The sequence below is a fragment of the Eulemur rufifrons genome, chromosome 6 (genome assembly GCF_041146395.1).
Source record: "Eulemur rufifrons isolate Redbay chromosome 6, OSU_ERuf_1, whole genome shotgun sequence".
Lineage (NCBI taxonomy): Eukaryota > Metazoa > Chordata > Mammalia > Primates > Lemuridae > Eulemur > Eulemur rufifrons.
In genome coordinates this window covers 4,267,076-4,285,882 of record NC_090988.1, presented here as the reverse complement: position 1 = coordinate 4,285,882, position 18,807 = coordinate 4,267,076, and the positions used below count along the sequence as shown (strand labels likewise).

General features: G+C 38.7%; 1 protein-coding gene across 1 annotated transcript in view; it reads right to left on the bottom strand.

Moving 5' to 3' along the window:
* CDON (cell adhesion associated, oncogene regulated) overlaps nucleotides 1-17,611 on the bottom strand; it is a 60,852-nt gene extending 43,241 nt beyond the window's left edge. The window contains exons 1-8 of the mRNA XM_069470707.1: nucleotides 17,492-17,611; nucleotides 14,994-15,266; nucleotides 13,599-13,745; nucleotides 12,559-12,702; nucleotides 11,611-11,898; nucleotides 10,040-10,309; nucleotides 5,088-5,441; nucleotides 404-693 (exon numbers count right to left, since the gene is read on the bottom strand). Of these exons, the coding sequence (XP_069326808.1) occupies nucleotides 404-693; nucleotides 5,088-5,441; nucleotides 10,040-10,309; nucleotides 11,611-11,898; nucleotides 12,559-12,702; nucleotides 13,599-13,745; nucleotides 14,994-15,266; nucleotides 17,492-17,567 (1,842 nt within the window). The 5' untranslated portion in view covers nucleotides 17,568-17,611. The remainder of the gene's footprint in view (nucleotides 1-403; nucleotides 694-5,087; nucleotides 5,442-10,039; nucleotides 10,310-11,610; nucleotides 11,899-12,558; nucleotides 12,703-13,598; nucleotides 13,746-14,993; nucleotides 15,267-17,491) is intronic.
* Between the last annotated feature and the right edge of the window lie 1,196 nt (nucleotides 17,612-18,807).

The following is an 18,807-nucleotide window of genomic DNA, read 5'->3' as shown; positions in this document are numbered from 1 at the left end:
AATAAGACAACTTAAAATGCAAACAATTGTCAGAGGTTATGCCAGAAGACCTTGTTCTAACAGTCATTTCTAATAAGAAACTGCTTTATTTGCTAAATAAACTGTATTCTATCTTAGGGAGGTAAGACATTACTGTTTTAAAAGTGGTTTATAAAAAATGTCAAGACATTACTGGGTTCTTAGAATCTCAATTTGGGTGGAAATTATTTATACTTAATTCTTATTCCTTTCATAGGGTTGGTAAATCCAGCATGATTGGTAGGGTCTCTCTGACAAACTCACCATTCTGAAACACTCTCGTTCTGTTTTCTGCCATTCCACAAATGTAAAAGATAACAAGCATATGTTACACAGACAGTGTTAAGGTGTGAGAAGAGAATGATGATAAATGAGAAGACATTACCTTTCGATACTTCACAAAATAGGCATTGATGGGCAGTTCACCATCCTTCCCTGGCCTCCACACCAGATCGTACGTGTCTGGTGTGTGGGTCTGTGGGGGGCTCAGTATGATGGGAGCATCAGGAACAGAGGCACCACTAGTGTTCCTCTCTGATGACGATTCCGAATGTGTCTTCACTGGAAATGAGCTCAATAATCCAGTTTCTAAACCATCTCTTTTACGTCTTTCATCATTCTGAGTAGCATCATAAGGTGTGACTGTTTCTGCTTTTGTATTTGTTTCAAATGGTACTGGAGGGAGGGAGGGGGAGAGAGAGAGAGAGAGAGAGGAGATAGCTTGAAGACACTCATCATTTCAGTGTCTTCTACCTAGTTAGTGATATTCTTGCCTACACTGATTGTTGGCACAATCGTAGCCCTTGAAGTTAAAACAGATAACATTTCACTTTATAATTCATGGAAACATTTAACCTCTAGCAGTAATTTGCTCATGGGGGAGCAAATGAGTCATTTGAAAAATCAATTATATGATGCAATAGTTCAATGGTTTAAAAGTTTTTATGTTTTCCTTGTTCTCTACTAGTATTCCCTCTTCTGCAAGAACAATTTGTTAGTTTAACCTCAGAAGATTTTAAGTTGAGGAACATTTGGCTTCAACTCCAGTTGGTAAATGAAACACAAGGAATAACACATTCTGTTGAGAACAAGGTGATATATATATAGAGAGAGAGAGAGAAAGAGAGAGAGAGTAAGGAAATGGTCAAGAGTTAGGCTGTCACCCACTGGGAGGCTAGTCTCCAAAAATACCACCCAGTCTTTGTGCACGTGGGCAGTCTCCACCCACACTGAATCCATGGGGGGCGGGGGCGGGGCAGCTCAAGACCAGCAGCTCTGGGGATAATCTTTTGGGTAACTGCTTACGCAGCAATAGATGCCCCACCCAGTAGACACCACCCTAACACAGCAAACAGTCTGCTTCAAGACAGAGGGAAAAAATGAAACCAACAAGACCAGCATAGAGGAAGAATTAACTTATTTCCAAGTCCTATTTCTGGATAGAACAGAAGGTTGGCTTAAGAAATCGCAAATCTAAAGACAGATAAAACAAGCAGACAGCCTTACTACGAACAGCACACAAATATACAGAAGAAGGTAAAAATAGTTTAATTATACTGAAAAAAATAAATAGGTTGCATAGATCCAAAGAAAATTACTAAGCACATATTATGTACCAAGTATTGTACTGTATATTTAATAAACATGATCCTATTTAATTCTCAGAACAACACTCTTGGGTAGATGGTAATATTCTCACTTTACAGATGAAGAAATCAGAGTTCTGAGAGACTGTCAACAGCTATCAAAAGAACGTCAGTGGTGCCGCTGTGAAAAGACGCGAGAGAGCAATTTATGAACACAAACACACTGCCAGTACTGCAAAACCTAAGGATTGGCAGCTTGGTTTCTCTAAAGTGTTATTAATATTGGCAACCAAAAAAAATCTCCCTATTTTTCACCCCTTTAGTGGAGGAAGGGAGGAGAGGAAATAACGTTATAGTTTCTTTTCCACTATGAAGTCAGGTTCCTGGTAAAAGGTGGCTGTGTTTTTGGGAGAAGTACTGCACTTTAGTAGAGAACCAACAAAAAAAAAAAAAAAAAAAAATGGGACTAACAGTGTAAGGTCAGTTTTCTGTTAGTTTAAAAGACACAAAGGGTGTCTCAGAAGCATCTTCCATCAAAGAAAAAAAGAAGCTAGTGAGGAAATAATGTAGAAGAAAACTAATTAAGGTCACTGAGACAACTTCACAATATTGCTCCTGGAACAGCTATGTTTGTCTATGAGTCAGACTGTGGACCGACACTCAGGGTGTGAGCTGGTGTCTGCTAATGCAGAGAAACGGATGCAGCAAGTGGAAGCAATTAGCTGCGGCTTGGGGTGGTGGTGAAGAACCCTTTATCATGAGGAGTTTCGTGCATCTTCTGGGCAGTTTACCACTGGGAAGTGGTATTTGGCTGTAGAAGAGTTTAAACACCACATGCCTCAGTTTATACATAGGCTTGAGAGAAAGTTTATGTTGCAGCCTGTCCACTGAAAGAGTCCAAAAATTTCATTTCTGTAATATTTAAGGTGCAATGAGACCTTTCGACAACTATTATTAAAAGGGGGATTCAATTAACTTTCCTCTTCTATTCCCAGTAATATAATCTGGGCACTTGCAAGATACTAGATACAATTTAGAAGACTTTAACAATACTTTCAAAAGTGTTCTCAGGTATATTATCTCAACATATCTTCAAAACAACTCTTAAATGGCTGGAATAGACATCTAGCGTTTTTTAAGGTAGAATGTTTTTTGAATTGGAGAAGAGACTGATAAAACTATGGCAATGAAAATGAATTTAGCAACTAAACAGGGAGTACAACCAGATCTGTCAAAGATGCTCCCACTGTGACCTCTCCTGCCAGCAATCCACACCCCAAACTATTTAGGAATCCCAGACCAACTCCCATTATAGTTTTGAAGAGTTACGACTCACTCTGCAAATATTTGTACATTCAGGACCTCAAAAACCCCAGGTCTCTGGAAAGAACAAAAGGGCAGGAGGAAGTCCTCTCTCTCTGACCATGCTTACTCTCCCCTTCACAATGAACAAGGCAAATGGCCATCAGTATGTTAGAATTTAATAAGGCTCAGCTTCCCAGGCAAAGAAGTGGCTGTTTGCTCTTTTGAGTTTTAATGAACTCCGTTGGATCTTCATAATTATTATAGAGCAAGTAAAAGAGGCAATGCAGAACCACTTGGGTGGAATACAGCTGATGGGGTTACTACACATAAAAGTGGTATTTATCAAGACACAAAATCCTGGAGTGGGGGGGAATCCCAAAGATCTTCTAAACAAGTTAGCTTATGTAACTATTCTAAGGGCTTCATATTTCTCATATTTAAAGTGAGAAAGTTAGACGAATATCTAGTTCCATCAGCCATGACTATGACATCTATGTCTCCCTATACCCCATATTTACATAAAACAATCAGTTCAGCTAAATTCTACCCAAGGAGCTCCTGCATTACACCTGTTGTGTAGCTAGCAATGTTGAGCAAAGCCACTCTTATTTTTGCCTGGAAGAATAGATACATAAACACACACAGATACATGCATATACATATTCACATATGTGTATAAATTTATGCAACATTCAACTACTTTCTTGATTTGAGGATTTTTAAGGTTACTAGAAATCAGTAACTACTTCTTCTTTCCCTAAACACCACCACAAGAGATCATTACAATTTAATAATAACTAGACGGTAATAATCATAACCTAATACTTCATATTTAATGGAAAGCTTTCTAGTGCCAGGTACCATTCTAAGCAGTGTATATGTATTAACTTGATTCTCACATCAACCCTATGAGTAGGGCACCTTCACAATACCTGTTACCTAAATGGGGAAACAAGCACAGAGAAGTTCAGCAATTTGTCCTGGCTACAGATCCCCTCATGGCATAGCCAGGATTCCACTCCAGCCTGCATGCTTACCCTCCACACCATCCCACCTCTGATACTCATGGAGTAGACAAAGGCGTGAATGGAAGTCCTTGCCTTCTCCACTCGCCTCCTGGCCTCCAGCTTCATCCAGACTGAGAGAGTCCTTGTTTGCAGGCAAAGGGAAATAGCAGTGTACACATCCAAACTCTCTATCGCAACCGTCCCTCCTCTGCCAAAGACTACCCTCTGGCCACTGCTCTGGCTAGAAGTGCCCACACCCTGGTGGTGTGGCCCACACCGTGGAGGGTGGGCCAGGAAAGAAGACCTGCGTGGAACCACACTGCGAACTAATTAAAGCAGGGAATTCTGAGCACTAGACCTGCTGTCTCGAAGGAGAAAAGGCCCTGGGTACGGGGGTCGGTGACCTGTGGGACCTGAGGACCCGGGCAGAAGAGGGCTACAGGAGGCCCTTTAAGGCAGAGGACCAGAGCACCAAGACTAAATGCAGTACTGCCTTTGATATTCTGCCTCTCAGCCTGACTAGCTGTTGGGGAACACTGCTCTCAATACCTACTGCTGTAACGTTTGAATTTGCATTAAGTCAAATTTGAGGTCATTTTCATTAATATTGATATTCTACATACCAGCACTTCAAAAATCATAAAATTTTTAAGTCATCAGCATCAAAAATCAGTAAAATGTAAAGAATTAATATTATACATCCCATTAGAAAAACAACTTTGGATAAAATGGGGGAATACATAGATACAGGTTATATGTGATAGTGCCACGACTCTACATTCTCAATGAAGGGCAACCTTTTAGACTTTGAATATTGTAGTTACCAACGGCTCACCTTAAAAATGTCTGTAATGCCATTTTCAGTAGCTTAGAAAACCAAAAGGATTATTCCCAAAAGATAGATTATATTTTGAGCTTGCTCTGAAAGGAGAGCTTTCTATATGACAACTACAAGCTTAACAAACATACCAGAAATGGAGACCAAGTTTCATCTGACTTACAAGAGGCCAAACAACAACAAATACAGTTCTATATTTCACCGCCATCAGGGAAAAAAATACATTTAGAGATTGCTAGATTCATGAAAAAAATACTATAGATACTATAAAAATACTAAAGATACTATAAAGAGAAATTATTCAACTGAGAAAACATAATAATGGCCACTTACCAACTGTGAGAAATGCTTCTGCCCGTGTGGAGCCATGTTCGTTCGCAGCCTCACACACGTACCGCCCAGCACCTTCCCGAGCAGCGGCCTGAATGTGGAGCACGCTGGAGCCAGCTCGGGACACGACAAAGTGGACAGGCTCCAGGTCCAAGCCCCCGGGTCTCAGGAGGTGTGACTTCCGGGATTTAGATCTGAGGACTTGAGACGGACGGCTGGTTATCAACCCGTGGCTGTCATACCAGCGAATGGCTGGCACTGGCACCCCCGTGGCATTGCAGGACAAAGTGACGAAGTCTCCATCGGCCACCTTTGCACTAGCTGGTGCTGTAATTATAACTGGCTTGAATCCACTGTCTATTAAAAAAGTAATTCACATATAAAAAATTAAGAACGTTATAGTACCTATAAGGCAAATAATTTCATCCTATTGCATAGACATGATAGTAAGTAATGAGAAAAACAGGTATCTCCCTCCTTGTTAGTTCCCTTCTCAACTTTCACCAAGCAAAACTGTCAACAAAAAGAATTTTTCATAGCTGTTGATTCCTAGGCATTTCCTACATAGATTTCTTGCCCTTCAGAAAGAGAGGAATGTACGTAAAGAGATCTTTTGAGAGCTTTCCAATAGGTATACTATAATATCTGACCACTGTAAACATAGAACATATAAAGCTGAAACCTCAGACTCTAACATGAAAAAAGTATAAAATATAAAACTAGATAATATTCCTTCAAGAAAATGGTCAGTTCGGGGGTGGGGGGTGGGGGGAAGGGGCCAGGAATGTGATTATAAAAACCCTGGGAGAAAAAAACCTGTTCTAGTTACAAGTTGATGCATATATTTCTTACCAATTTCTTATTGTTTAGAAACAATATTTTTGTTGCTACATTAAAGTGGCATCAAGTCTCTTGGTACTGGCATTATCCGAGGTATTTTTAAGTGAGCCTACAATGGAACATTGATCAACATACATGACGTTTCCTCCCTCACGTCTTTCTGTTCCTCTAGTCCTGCATCCCATATCTGACAAAACCAACTATTGATATCAGATTTCTGGATTTTTGCCAAGCTACTGAGTACAAAATGCTATTTCACTGGTCAGAACCTGCATTTTCCTGAGCACTAATGAGGCTGCACGTCTTTTCATGTGATGATGTGCCGTCCATATTTTTCCTCCTCTGAGAAATGCCTTTTGTCAGTTTTTCTACTGGGTCATTTATCTTTTTTATAATGGTTCGGAGTTCTTTGTCTACTGTTCTTTTGTTTAGTTATGTATGCTACTAGTAGGATCTCCTCCTAGTTCATTGCTTTTTTTTTTTCAGTTTTTAATGGTATCTTTTAATAATGAAGATGTTTTCATTTCAATATAGTCCATCTTTCTTAATTAGCACCTTTTAAAATGTCTTATTAAAAAGTTTTACCCACAGATCATATATTCTTCAATATTCTATTTAAAATTTGTTGCATTTTTCTTTCACATTTAGGTCTTTAGTCCACTGGGAATTTATCTTTATATACAATGTGAGTAAGAAATTTAATTTCACTGTTTTCTCCATTTTGATGATCTATTATCCCACATCAAAACTTAAAGTGGATGTCCCTCCCCTAGTGACGTGCAATGCCAGGCCAGCCAAGTCCCTACATGCAAATGTCTTTTTGGCAGTTTCTATCACGTTCCAAGAGTCTACTTGTTCTCGCACCAATACAATACTTTCTTAATTACTACAGATTTTTCATACATTTAAATCAAGTCTCCCATGTTCTTTTTCTTCTTCTTCTAGAGTGCCTTAGCTATTCTTGGGCCTCTGGTCATCCATATAAATTTTAGAATCAGTTTGTCAAGATCCTCAAAATATTATGATGGGATTTTAATTGGAATTTCATGAATCTACAGAAAATTTTTTGAAAGACCAGATAACTGCATAATACTGAATTTTAGTATCCATGAACTGGTATATCTTCCTATGTAACTGGGTCAGCTTTACAGTTGCTAATATAAAAAGATGATTTTTAAATTATATTTTCTGTTTGTTGCTGGTATATAGAAAGGCAATTGGTTCTTTTTTTATTATTATTATTTCAGCTTATTATGGGGGTACAAAAGTTCAGGTTATGTATATTGCCCATGCCCCCCCCATCCCCCCGAGTCAGAACTTCAAGCGTGTCCATTCCCCAGACAGTGCGCATCGCACTCATCATGTAGGTATGCACCCATCCCCTCCCCCCATCCCCCACCTCTGTCTGATACCCAATTGGTGTTATTCCCATATGTGCATAGGTGATGATCAGGGAAACCAATTTGCTGGTGAGTACATGTGGTGCTTATTTTTCCATTCTTGGGATATTTCACTTAATAGAATGGGTTCCAACTCTCTCCAGGAAAACAAAAGAGATTCTATATCACTGTTATTTCTTATAGCTGAGTAATACTCCATGGTATACATATACCACCTTTTACTAATCCACTCATGAATTGATGGGCATTTGAGTTGTTTCCACATCTTTGCAATTGTGAATTGTGCTGCTATAAACATTCGGGTGCAGGTATCTTTGTCATAGAATGTCTTTTGTTCTTTTGGGTAGATGCCCAATAATGGGATTGTTGGATCGAATGGTAGGTCTACTTGAATCTGTTTAAGGTATCTCCATATTGCTTTCCACAGGGGTTGCACTAGTTTGCAGTCCCACCAGCAGTGTATGAGTGTTCCTGTCTCTCCGCATCCACACCAACATGTATTGTTTTGGGATTTTTTGGTAAAGGCCATTCTCACTGGAGTTAAGTGATAGAAAGGCAACTGATTCTTATTCATTGGTCTTCACCCAGCCACCTTGTTAAATGTTCTTATTACTTCTAATAATAAGATACACAATAATAATAGACAGCAAACTATTTGGGATATTCTATGTTAACAATCATATCAGTTGTAAATTAGTAACAATTTGGGTTCTTTCTTATTTCTTTTTACATCTTCTTGTGCTGGTTAGGACCTCCAATGCAATGATGACTGCAAGAGATGTTAAAGGGAGGACTTCTCATATTTCACCATTAAAAGTGGTTTCCTGTAAGTTCCTGTTAGATACTCTTTATCAAGTTAAGAAAGTTCCCTTCTATTTCTACTGTTCTAAGATTGTCTAACATGGATACTGAATGACCAATGTATTTCTGCCTCTAGTGAGATAATCATATCACTTTTCTCCTTTATTCATTAAATAGGGTAAATGACACTTTAAATTTTCTGGTGGACTCCTGGGATAACTTCTTGGTCAAGATATATTATCTTTTTTTATTCATTCCTAGCTTGCTAATATTTTATTTAGGATTTTTACACCCATGTTCATAAACCAGATTGGACTTTGATTTTCCTTTCTTGTACCACTCTTTTGTGATTTTAGAATCAAGACTGGAGAGTTTCCATCTTTTCCTCTTCTCTGGAAGAGTCTGTATAATATTTGGACTGGTCTGTTACTTGCAAGGTTGGTAGAACTTCCATAAAACCATCTGGCCTGATGTTTTCTTTGTGGGAAGATTTTTAACTTCTAATTCAATTTCTCTAATAGGTGTAGGACTATTCAGGCTTTTTATTTCTTTTAAGTCAGCATTGCTAAGTTATATTTTTCCTCAGAATTTGTCTATTTCTGTCTATATTTGTAAATTATTATCATAAAGTTTACCATAATCTTATTATTTTTAATTTCCGTAAGACTGGTACTTATCACCCACCTTTATTGCTAATATTGTTTATTTGTATCTGCTTTGTTTTCTTGTGATCAATTTTGCCAAAGATTTGTCCATTTTATTAGACTTTACAAAAGAACAAATTTCTATCTTTATTGATCCTCTATGTTTTATCTTTATTTTCTATTCAATTGCTTTCTGCCCTTATTTTTATTATCTCCTTTCTTCTGCTTTCTATGAATCTATTCTGTTATTCTTTTACTTCACTCACTAATTTTTAGTCTTACTAGTTAAGGCTATAAATTTCCCTCTAAATCCTGTTTTGGCTGTCTCTGTCATAAAACTTGATCTGCAGCATTTTCATCACCATTCAGTTCAAAGAATTTTAAATTTCCGTTATAATTTCTTTTCTGGCCCAACTATTGAGAAGTATAATTTTAAATTTCCAAGTACATGTCAGTTTTTTAAAAAAATTATGATTTTATTATTAACCTTTAATAAATTACACTAAGGTCAGAAAATGTGGACTGTATCATGCTGATTCTCTGAAATTTGAAATATTTATAACTCATACCATAGACCAATAATCAATTTCCCTAATATATAAAAAATTCTCATAAATCAGTAAGAAAAAAGACCAATAACCTAATTTTTAAAATGGGCAAAAGACAATAAACAATCAATACACAGGAATGCAAATTCAAATGGCTCAAAAACATATGAAAAGATGTCCAACATCACTTATAATAAAAGAAATATAGATTAAGAGGTACTTTTTTTTTTTTTTTTTTTACCTATCAGACTGGCAAAGATAAAAAAAACTGACAATACCCTGGGTTCGTGAGGGTATGAGGATACAGGCAGTGTTATACCTTGCTGGTGGGAATATAAAGTGGTAATAATTACAGAAATTAATTCAGTAATATCTACCAAAATTACCAATACATATATGGTTTTATTCTACACATTTCTTCCTATGAATTTCTTTTATAGGTACTCACACATGTGCAAAATACTCTTTGTAGAAGGGCATTCACTACAGAGCTATTCATAATGGCAAAAGATGAGAAACAATCATCAATAAGATACTAGTCCCGGGGTGTGGAACCTGTGACCTTAAGGCCACGTGTGGCCTTATAGGTCCTTAAACACGGCCTTTTGACTTGCATGGTGATACAGTAACTTTCTTTTAGCAACAATGATTTCATTTTTAACCACAACAACCCCTCATCAGTAAAGTAAAATTTCCTATGATTACATGAACTAAAAGCCTACCTTTTTCAATTTCAAGTCTTCCAGTAGACTGCATAAATCCAATCCCATTATCTGCCACACACTGATACAGCCCAGTATCTTCCACAGTAACTCCACTGATTTTCAGTCCATTTCCTGCAGTTAGATGTCGTGGGGAAGGACGAATGGGCTGAGCATTATGAAACCAGGTACGGTTGGGGGATGGGTTCCCATGAACATCACAGGTAAAGTACACTGTGGCACCCAGAGACACTATATGATCCTGCAGTCCTTTAGAAATTGAAGCATGTTCTGAAAATAAATCATACAAATTAAACTCCAGCCCTCAAGATGTACTTTTTAAATTATCACACAAGTCAGATAGAATCTCCTCTCTACCAATAACTTAGTTGAAACCAAGTTGTTTGTTCACATTCTTCTGTCTGCTATGGTCACCAAGAAAAAATTAGGAATGCATTTTAACTTTCCACTAATAGGATGAACCATATGTTACTAATAAGCCTTTCATAGATGGCTCTACCCACTTAAGTCCCCAAAAAACCACAGACACACATACACACACATACACAAATAGTTTCTAATCCTGGGGGATTCTCCTAGCACTTGTTTCAGGTGATTAGTATGAAATAAAGAAACAGTTTCCCTGGATTTCATACTAAACAAGAGCCAAAACAGAAGAGTTTCCTCAGAGGTTAAATTATTTTTATGGTTAATTTTGCTTTAAGTACAGTGTGAATAAAAAGAGGGAAAAAACACACCTTCTTTTAGGATCTATACAATCTATTTTTATCCAAAAAAGTAAGTCACTTATTGAAATCTGTAGCATATGCCTAAATTAAATGATTATGCATATCAATCCAGTCCTGATTATCATTGAATTTCAAAGCCCATCTGCCATATACTTACATTAATTCTAGTGTTGCTAACGCACATCAGGCCACGGTTGCAAACAAACACATGCAGAGGGCTTAAAATTATGTTTATGAAACCACTTCCTACCATTTTTTTCTGGTTTTCATAAAAATGTTTTGATAAAGGAAAACATTCTCTGCCGCTACGCATGACTCTGAGATAGGTAGCTGGTAGAAAAGGACTAGCTTTGAAATAAAGAGTATTTATAGAAATGTGAGTGGAAATAATGCAAATTTTATGAGCCAAACCTTGGTGAAACCATCCCAAAAGGGAAAATCAAATGAAACATCAATGTCTTTTTGAGATGACATTTCCCGCTCAGCACCCCGTCTTAGTTATAACTACTGGATGCTACACCCAGAGACAGCCCAGAATCTTACATTCTACTGATTTCCATTTTCTTTTCTCTAGGTCATGAAGGGAGAACAAGCTCTGTATTACATAACTAGGTTGGGGTTTAGGTTCCCAAGAACATTCCATGTGAGATGTTCTGTGAGACCCAGAAATGCAGCCTAATTCAGCACTCCTTTAGAAAAACGAAGGTGTTCTGGCTACGGGTGTAGACATTTCTAGATATTTCCAATTTCATTTTTGTTCACAAATAGGTCTTTCCTTCAAACATCAGTTAGATCAGAAAAATGGCTTCATTTGAAAAAAACATTTGATAAGCAACGTCTTACCAAGTACAGTAACCACGTAAGTCACGTGGCTCACGTCTCCAGACTTATTCCTCACCACGCAGGAATAGTTGCCAGAGTCCACTGGGTCAATGCTATCTGTGGCAAGATGAGAATACAACCTTCTCCAGGCGCTTCCTGGCACGATATCCCGCCCGTCCTTCAGCCAGTGCACTTGAGAAGCAGGGACCCCGCTCACCACACACTCCAAGGTTACAGGGCTGCGGGAAAGAACAGCTAATGCCTGCGAAAGGGTGGGGTGAAGGATGTGAAAATCGTCTGAAGAAGGGCCTGGAAAAGGAAAAGACACCAGACGATTAGGAAGTGTTTGTGTCCAACCCTTGCTTAGCAGAGCTGCACATCCCCACATGCCCATTTAGTCCCCTTTATAGTATAAGGCCCTATTTGGGAGCTAAATCCTTTTTAGTTGAGGATTAAAATTAAAAGATTTTGTAGCCCTTAGCAGTTTGGAAATATAGATTTTTCAGATTCAGAAGCCACTCCTCTATTGTACCCTGACTATTGGTGCTGCTTCAACTCAACTACCAAAATCTAAAAATCAGCAATGATTTTTACTATATCTGAAAGGAAAGAGGAGAGATCTTTTTTTCCCATAATGTACAGTTAGCCACCGATTTAATTACCACTGCGATAAAGCTGCATTTCCTCTATAATTTTTTCTTGTTTGAGTGAAGGGCAAGATTCCCCATATGTATTCATTCACTCTGTCACCTTGACCAAAATTCCTTACTATAAATTGTTATATTTTTAGAACATGTAGAGTGCTAGTCTATAATGCATTGACATATTTACTTTTTTGGGGTAAGGCTTTCTTTTGATAAACAAACAGGATCTGAAAAAACAACAAACTCTCATTTCTCAACTTTTTATGAGAAATACTTTGGAGGACACTTCCTTTGTCTAGTTACCATTATTCTCCCAAATACTTACGACTCACAAGGAGCTTTCGGCCAATGGGTTCAATTTTTAATTCATGTGTGACAGGATTATAAACTGCACATCTGTACGATCCCTTGTCCTCTAAGGATACATTCAAGATCTGAAGATTCCCTGACGGAAGGATTAAGTAATTCTCTGAGGAAGGAAGCAAGTTCAGTTAGGCCTCTCCCTCTGTGATGAGCACCACAACTAAAACTGACAAAGCTTAACAGTTACGCTTTAAATTTAGCCATGAGACTAGCAACAGAGAAGCAATCATGGAAATTTCATCAAATGAAAGGGAGAGTAGAAGCAGAAAAGAAAAGAAAAAAAAAAGTCAACAGTGCTAATGTAACAAAATTAAGCCTAGCAGAAACATTGTAATAACAGAGGGTGAATCTGAAAGTACAAAAAACGTGCTCAAAGATACAATGACCACAGCTGGCGCCTGAGCAAACCACCACCTAGAGCACTAGTCACACTGTACTCATTCACTGTCTACTCCTTCCTTTTTTTTTTTTTTTTTCAACTAATACATATCAAGTGCTATTTTCTGCTAACAATGGCCCAGGCACAAGTGATACAGCATGGAAAAAAGCAGACAAAAGTCCTGTATTCATGCAGCCAGCATTCCATTGGGGGCCAGGGCGTGACAAAGAGAGGGGTACGTAATAAACAAGCAAACTAAAATATGTGTAACGCAATGGCAGGTGTGATCAATTCTATGAAGAAAAATGAAGCTGAATAAAGGCGACAGAGTGGCAGGGCATTTATTTTAGATAGGGCCATGAAGGCAGTCTTCTCTAAGGAAGTGGTATCTCAGTAGGACCTGAACGAATTGAGACAGCAAGCCCTCGGGGCAGGGGTTGTAATCACTTATATATTGTAACCGTTCCTTTTAGCCTTCTCCAGTTGACTGCTGTGAGCAGAGACAACATATTAATATCTTATGCATTCTTGTATCCACAGTCCCTAGCACACAGAGCTTAATAGCAGGCTATTTAATGAGCATTTGTTCTGTGTGCACCATTGGCTTTCATAAAAGGTCTCACCTGTGGAATGTTTCAGCCATTTTCCCCGGATTTTATAGCGCACCTCAGCTTTGGGGTTACTCTCTGGTACCCTGCAGCCAATGAAACCAGTATTTTTTTCTTCTGCTGTAATAACATGCTTTGTGGATGAACCAAAATCACCAAGAACTGCAATAAATAAGTAAACAGATTAGATAGATAGATAGATAGATACAAATTCGAATTATATTTCCCAAAGGAGATTTAAAAATTAGAAACAACGTCTGCCGTACAGCCTTTTGTGACCTCTAATCCTAGCCCAGAGGGCAACATGGCCTTTTCATCTCAGAAAGCAGCTGGGGCAGAGATACCTGGTTGCGGGCTCAGACCTACGTCACAGCACCCTTTTTCGTAAGTCAGTGCTTCCAGGAGACCATGAAAGTACTAACTGCTCCTAAAATGTCTAGGAGAACTACAAACCATAATTGTTCCCATTCTATCACGATAAATCCTTCTCAACCCAGTCCCCTCATCAAACTCACTCTCCCTGTGAGTCTTTATTCTCTTTGTAGCTGCTCACATTGCAGTAAAATGGTTTCTGGGAACAAACCCAGAACATCAAAAAACAGAGCAATAAATCATTTATGTTATCTGGATACCCTAACTCGGTCTCAGCGCCTCCCCTCAGGAAGGGGCCTCACTGTCTCTAGCGCTCACAGCACTCGGCGGCTGCCACTAGGATCTCAGCTCTCCAGGGTGTGTCCAGCAGCTGTCCATGGGTCACAGCTCTACAAAAACATTTCCTCTTCTCAGTTATGACAAACTCGCTACTCCCAGGGAACACAGATCTGCTCTGTACATAGGGGCTCCCTTACAAAGACGTTACTGGAAGCCATCACCGTTTGAAAGGCAGATTAGCTCAAACGTACTAAGAAAAACCACACATTCCAGATTTTCCATAAGTTCAATATCAAATTCCTTTCTTTACAGTTATTATTTGCCTGCTTCTTTAGCCTTGTTTCAATTAAATTAAAATCGCTCAATAATCAAGGCAAGTAAAACAATTAGACATGAAAGAAAAAGGACTGCACAAAATAACTAAGTGTCAAAGTAGACAACAGCTCTTTTGTTGTTATCAATATTAATGACTTTTAAATACTTAAAAGGAAATTGTCCAGAATTCACATTAGAAAACTGTCCTGTGTAACTTGAAAAAAACAAAAAGAGAAAAACCATTTCTATACCATTGTTACAGAAGAAGACATTAGGCCAGGCTAACAGACGTTCAAGTACATTTCCCCCAAATTATACAGTCAGAGTCAAGGCTGGGACAAGAACTCCTACATGTCTCACATCAAAGCCTGTACTCTTTGCACCATTCAAAAATGTGAGTGCTAACAGTAATTTCATGTATAGCAGAGACAAAATCAAACTCACCTGCAGTGGATACTGTTGCGGGGCCACTCACAATGGCGCCCACGCTGTTGTTGGCAATGCATTGGTAGGAACCCGAAAGGGAGGGGCTAAGTGAAGAAATCGTCAAAGTCCCCTCATGAATCTGAATGTGTTCCATGTTTCTATCCAGTCTTTTTCCATTATGCAACCATGAGATATGAGCGGTCACAGGTTTAGCAGAACAATGTAGTACTACAGGTCCACCAAGTTTCTGGATAGCAGAGAGTGGCCCAGAAATAAAATAAGGTGCCAAGTCTACAAGGAAACATTCCCCGTGTGCAAAGAAATGGGGAGAGGGTGACAGTGGGAAAGAGAGAGGGAGAGAGAAGGAAGAGTACATTAAACACATTTCATCTGCATCTTTATAACTAAAGGTAAGCTCTGATTTCATCTGTATATGTTATGATTCTTGATACTTATAAAAGTTCTAGCAAAATTCTTATAAGCCTATTTTGGGGAAGAAAAAAAGGGCAACATGTTAACTTAGAACTTAATAATTAGGGTAGAAGAGACAAAAATGCTTAGGATATAAATCAGATATAATACAAATTCTATTAATGAGAAATAGCAAACTGCTTTTTTAACAAAGTGACTTGTCAAAATGGAAATTAAGAACCTGACAAAGTGAAGATGACTTTCCAAATAAAAAGAATTCTCTTTTTTACAATAGGATTTGACTTACGAGAGCAAGTTATTCTATAAATGAAGGCTATAGCATTTCTTGAGTACTTCCCTTCAGTAAAAAATAATGTTCAACTTTTAAGAAAACAGAAATAAAAAGTTAAGAAGCCACAACTGAAATACAAAGTCTATCCCTCCTTTAATATAAGGCTTAATAATTTTATTTGGTATTTGAAATAGCTTCATTTGTTATGTCTGTTCCTCCAGGAACTTGGGGGGGGGAGGGGGTGCTGGGGGGTGTTCTCGCACTAATGTATCAATACAGATTCTCTTCTCAACCAAAGGAAAAAGGGGAGCAGGAATATTATTCATCTGGTGGAATAAAATACTTATAGGGAAAAAAATCAATAAATTACTCAATCTACTTATATAGGATATTTAATCAGAAATGAAGATTAAGGGACAGGCCTCTCTTGGCTGAATCTGGGGGTTGTTTAGCAAAACACAAACAAATAAAACTACTAAATCAATTTTTGACTTACCAAATCTAATATAGTTACATAGTATTTTAACAGATTACATATATATAAATATTACTCAGTGAATATATATCACTATATTTGTATACACTTATATATCCATTTTTACATAACCGTAAAATAAAAAGAAATACATGTGGCCTATGTATTAAGCTTGAAGTTTATATACACATTTAACAGTAAACACATTTAAGCTTTTCAGGAACCCAAAGAAGTACACAGTAAATTAGGCAGGGTCATGAAAGAAAGTGGCACACTTGGGATTTGAAACAAGTTCTCTCACCCCAAGTTGAATATTATACCATGCCGATTCTAAAACTTCTCTTTAGTGGTATATATTTAGCATTTTATTCCTGTTATCATTTCCAAACTCAAAAATTTACAACATATCCCCTTATTGAAAAAAGCATGATCAGAAAATATTTATTTTTAAGGCAACAAAAGGAATAAATTACAAGGACAAGAATGAGAAGGCCTGCTAATGCCCAAGTATTACTAAGAGATCCCTTTTTTTTTTTGGAGACAGAGTCTCACTTTTTCACCCTGGCTAGAGTATGGTGGTGTCGTCTTAGCTCACTGCAACCTCCAATTCCAGGGCTCAAGCAATCCTCCTGCCTCAGCCTCCTGAGTAGCTGGGACTACAGGCACACACCAGCGTGCCCAGCTAATTTTTTCTATTTTTAGTAAAGATGGGGTCTCGCTCTTGCTCAGGCTGGTCTCGAACTCAAGTGATCCTCCCGCCTCAGCCTCCCAGAGTGCTAGGATTACAGGTGTGAGCCACTGTGCCCACCCCATGGAGATCCTTAAATTGCTTGATTAATCAAGTTTTTTAATCATATAGCTGGTCAAACAAATCTTAGAAACATCTTTAGAAACCACTATTATCAGCTGGGCATGGTGGCTAATGCCTATAATCCTAGCACTTTGCGAGGCCAAGAAAGGAGAATGGCTTGAGGTCAGGAGTTCAAGACCAACCTGAGCAACATGGCGAGACCCTGTCTCTATAAAAAAAAAAAATAGAAAAATCAGCTGAATGTGGTGGCCTGCCTCTGTAGTCCCAGCTAGTCAGGAAGCTGAGATGGGAGGATCGCTTGAGCCCAGGAGTTTGAGGTTGCAGTAAACTGTGATGACACCACTGCACTCTAGCCCAGACAATAGAGCGAGATCCTGTCTCAAAAAAAAAAAAAAAAAAAAAGAAAGAAAGAAAGAAAGAAAAAAAACACTATTATCAGCAATGCACTGAAGGTAAAACTTGTTCCTTACAGGATTAAGATGATGAAAGGCTTCAACCAACCCCCAGCCCCATTCTTCTGTTCTTACCTGAACTCACAGAAGAGCACAGTATTGTAAGAGTAACATACAGCAGTATCCATAAGGATCCAAGATCTGGAGGCATAGCGTCAAATTACAGAAGCAGGCAGGACAGATTTCTAGAGTGAAACTCAGGCCTTGGTTCACTGAGAAACATTTAAAAAGAAAAAAGAAAAAAAAATCTAAACCACAAAAACCATTGAAATCTTTCACTTGAACAGCTGGAGTTGTAAGTATGGCGTGGCTGCCATCTATTTTGAAAGGTCTCTATAGATTATGACAAATACAAAGCACTTACTGATCCACATCTTCCCAATTTACAAACGGATGTCTAGAGACTAAATGAGAGTGAGAAGTTTTACTCATTCTTCCCAGGTACCAGGCCACCTCTTACTACACAGAACTACTCATTCCAAACAAGTACATTCAACTGTCTATAGTGCGTTTCTACTTATATATCTCACAAGCATATAAAACTTAACACAACTAACATGAATTTCTCCTCTACATTCCCCCAAATAGTAACTAGAACAAAAACAACAAAGTAACAGCTAACACATATCCGTGCTCACTACATGCCAGACACTACCGCAGTGCTTTCAATATACTAATCTTCACAACAACGTGATGAGATGGGCACTACTGGTTTTCTTCCCTTTTTCCAGATAAGGCCCTCAGGCTCATGGACTGTTCAAACAGAAAGAATACCAAGGGTAAGCCTGGGAGAGGGCTGAGCCAGACACTTTGGTGAGAGTGGAATGAGCCAGAAAGAGGGCAGGAAGGGGTGAAGTCAGGTCAGAGAGGAAGGCTAGGCCAGGTCATACCCAGCTTTCAAGGCCATGCTAAAGACTGGAGGGGTTTATTCTAAATGCCCTTGGCAAGGCCTTGGGAGACTTGGAGAAGGGGTGTGATATGATCTCATTTATGCTTTAAAGAGATCACTGGCTGGTGAACAGACTAGCGTGGGGCAGGAATGGAAGAGGGAGGCCGAGCAGGAGGTACTGTAACCACCCAGGGGACAGATGAGGACACGGTGGGTTAGAGCAGCACGTCAACCATGGAGGTGGTGAAAATAGCTGGATTTACAATATGGTCTAAAGGTAGAACCAACTGGATGTGCTGGAGGCTTGGATACAGAGTGTGGGATAAAGAGGCGTTGAGGATAACTCTTGGTTTTTGGTGAAACAAAGTAAGGAATAGCTCTGTTCACTGAGACGTGGCTGACTGGACAGGAGAGACAGATGCAGGACAGGGGCAGCCGCAGTTCTGTTCTGGCGAAGGTGAGTCTGGGGCATCTATTAGATATCCAAGCACTGCTGCCAAGT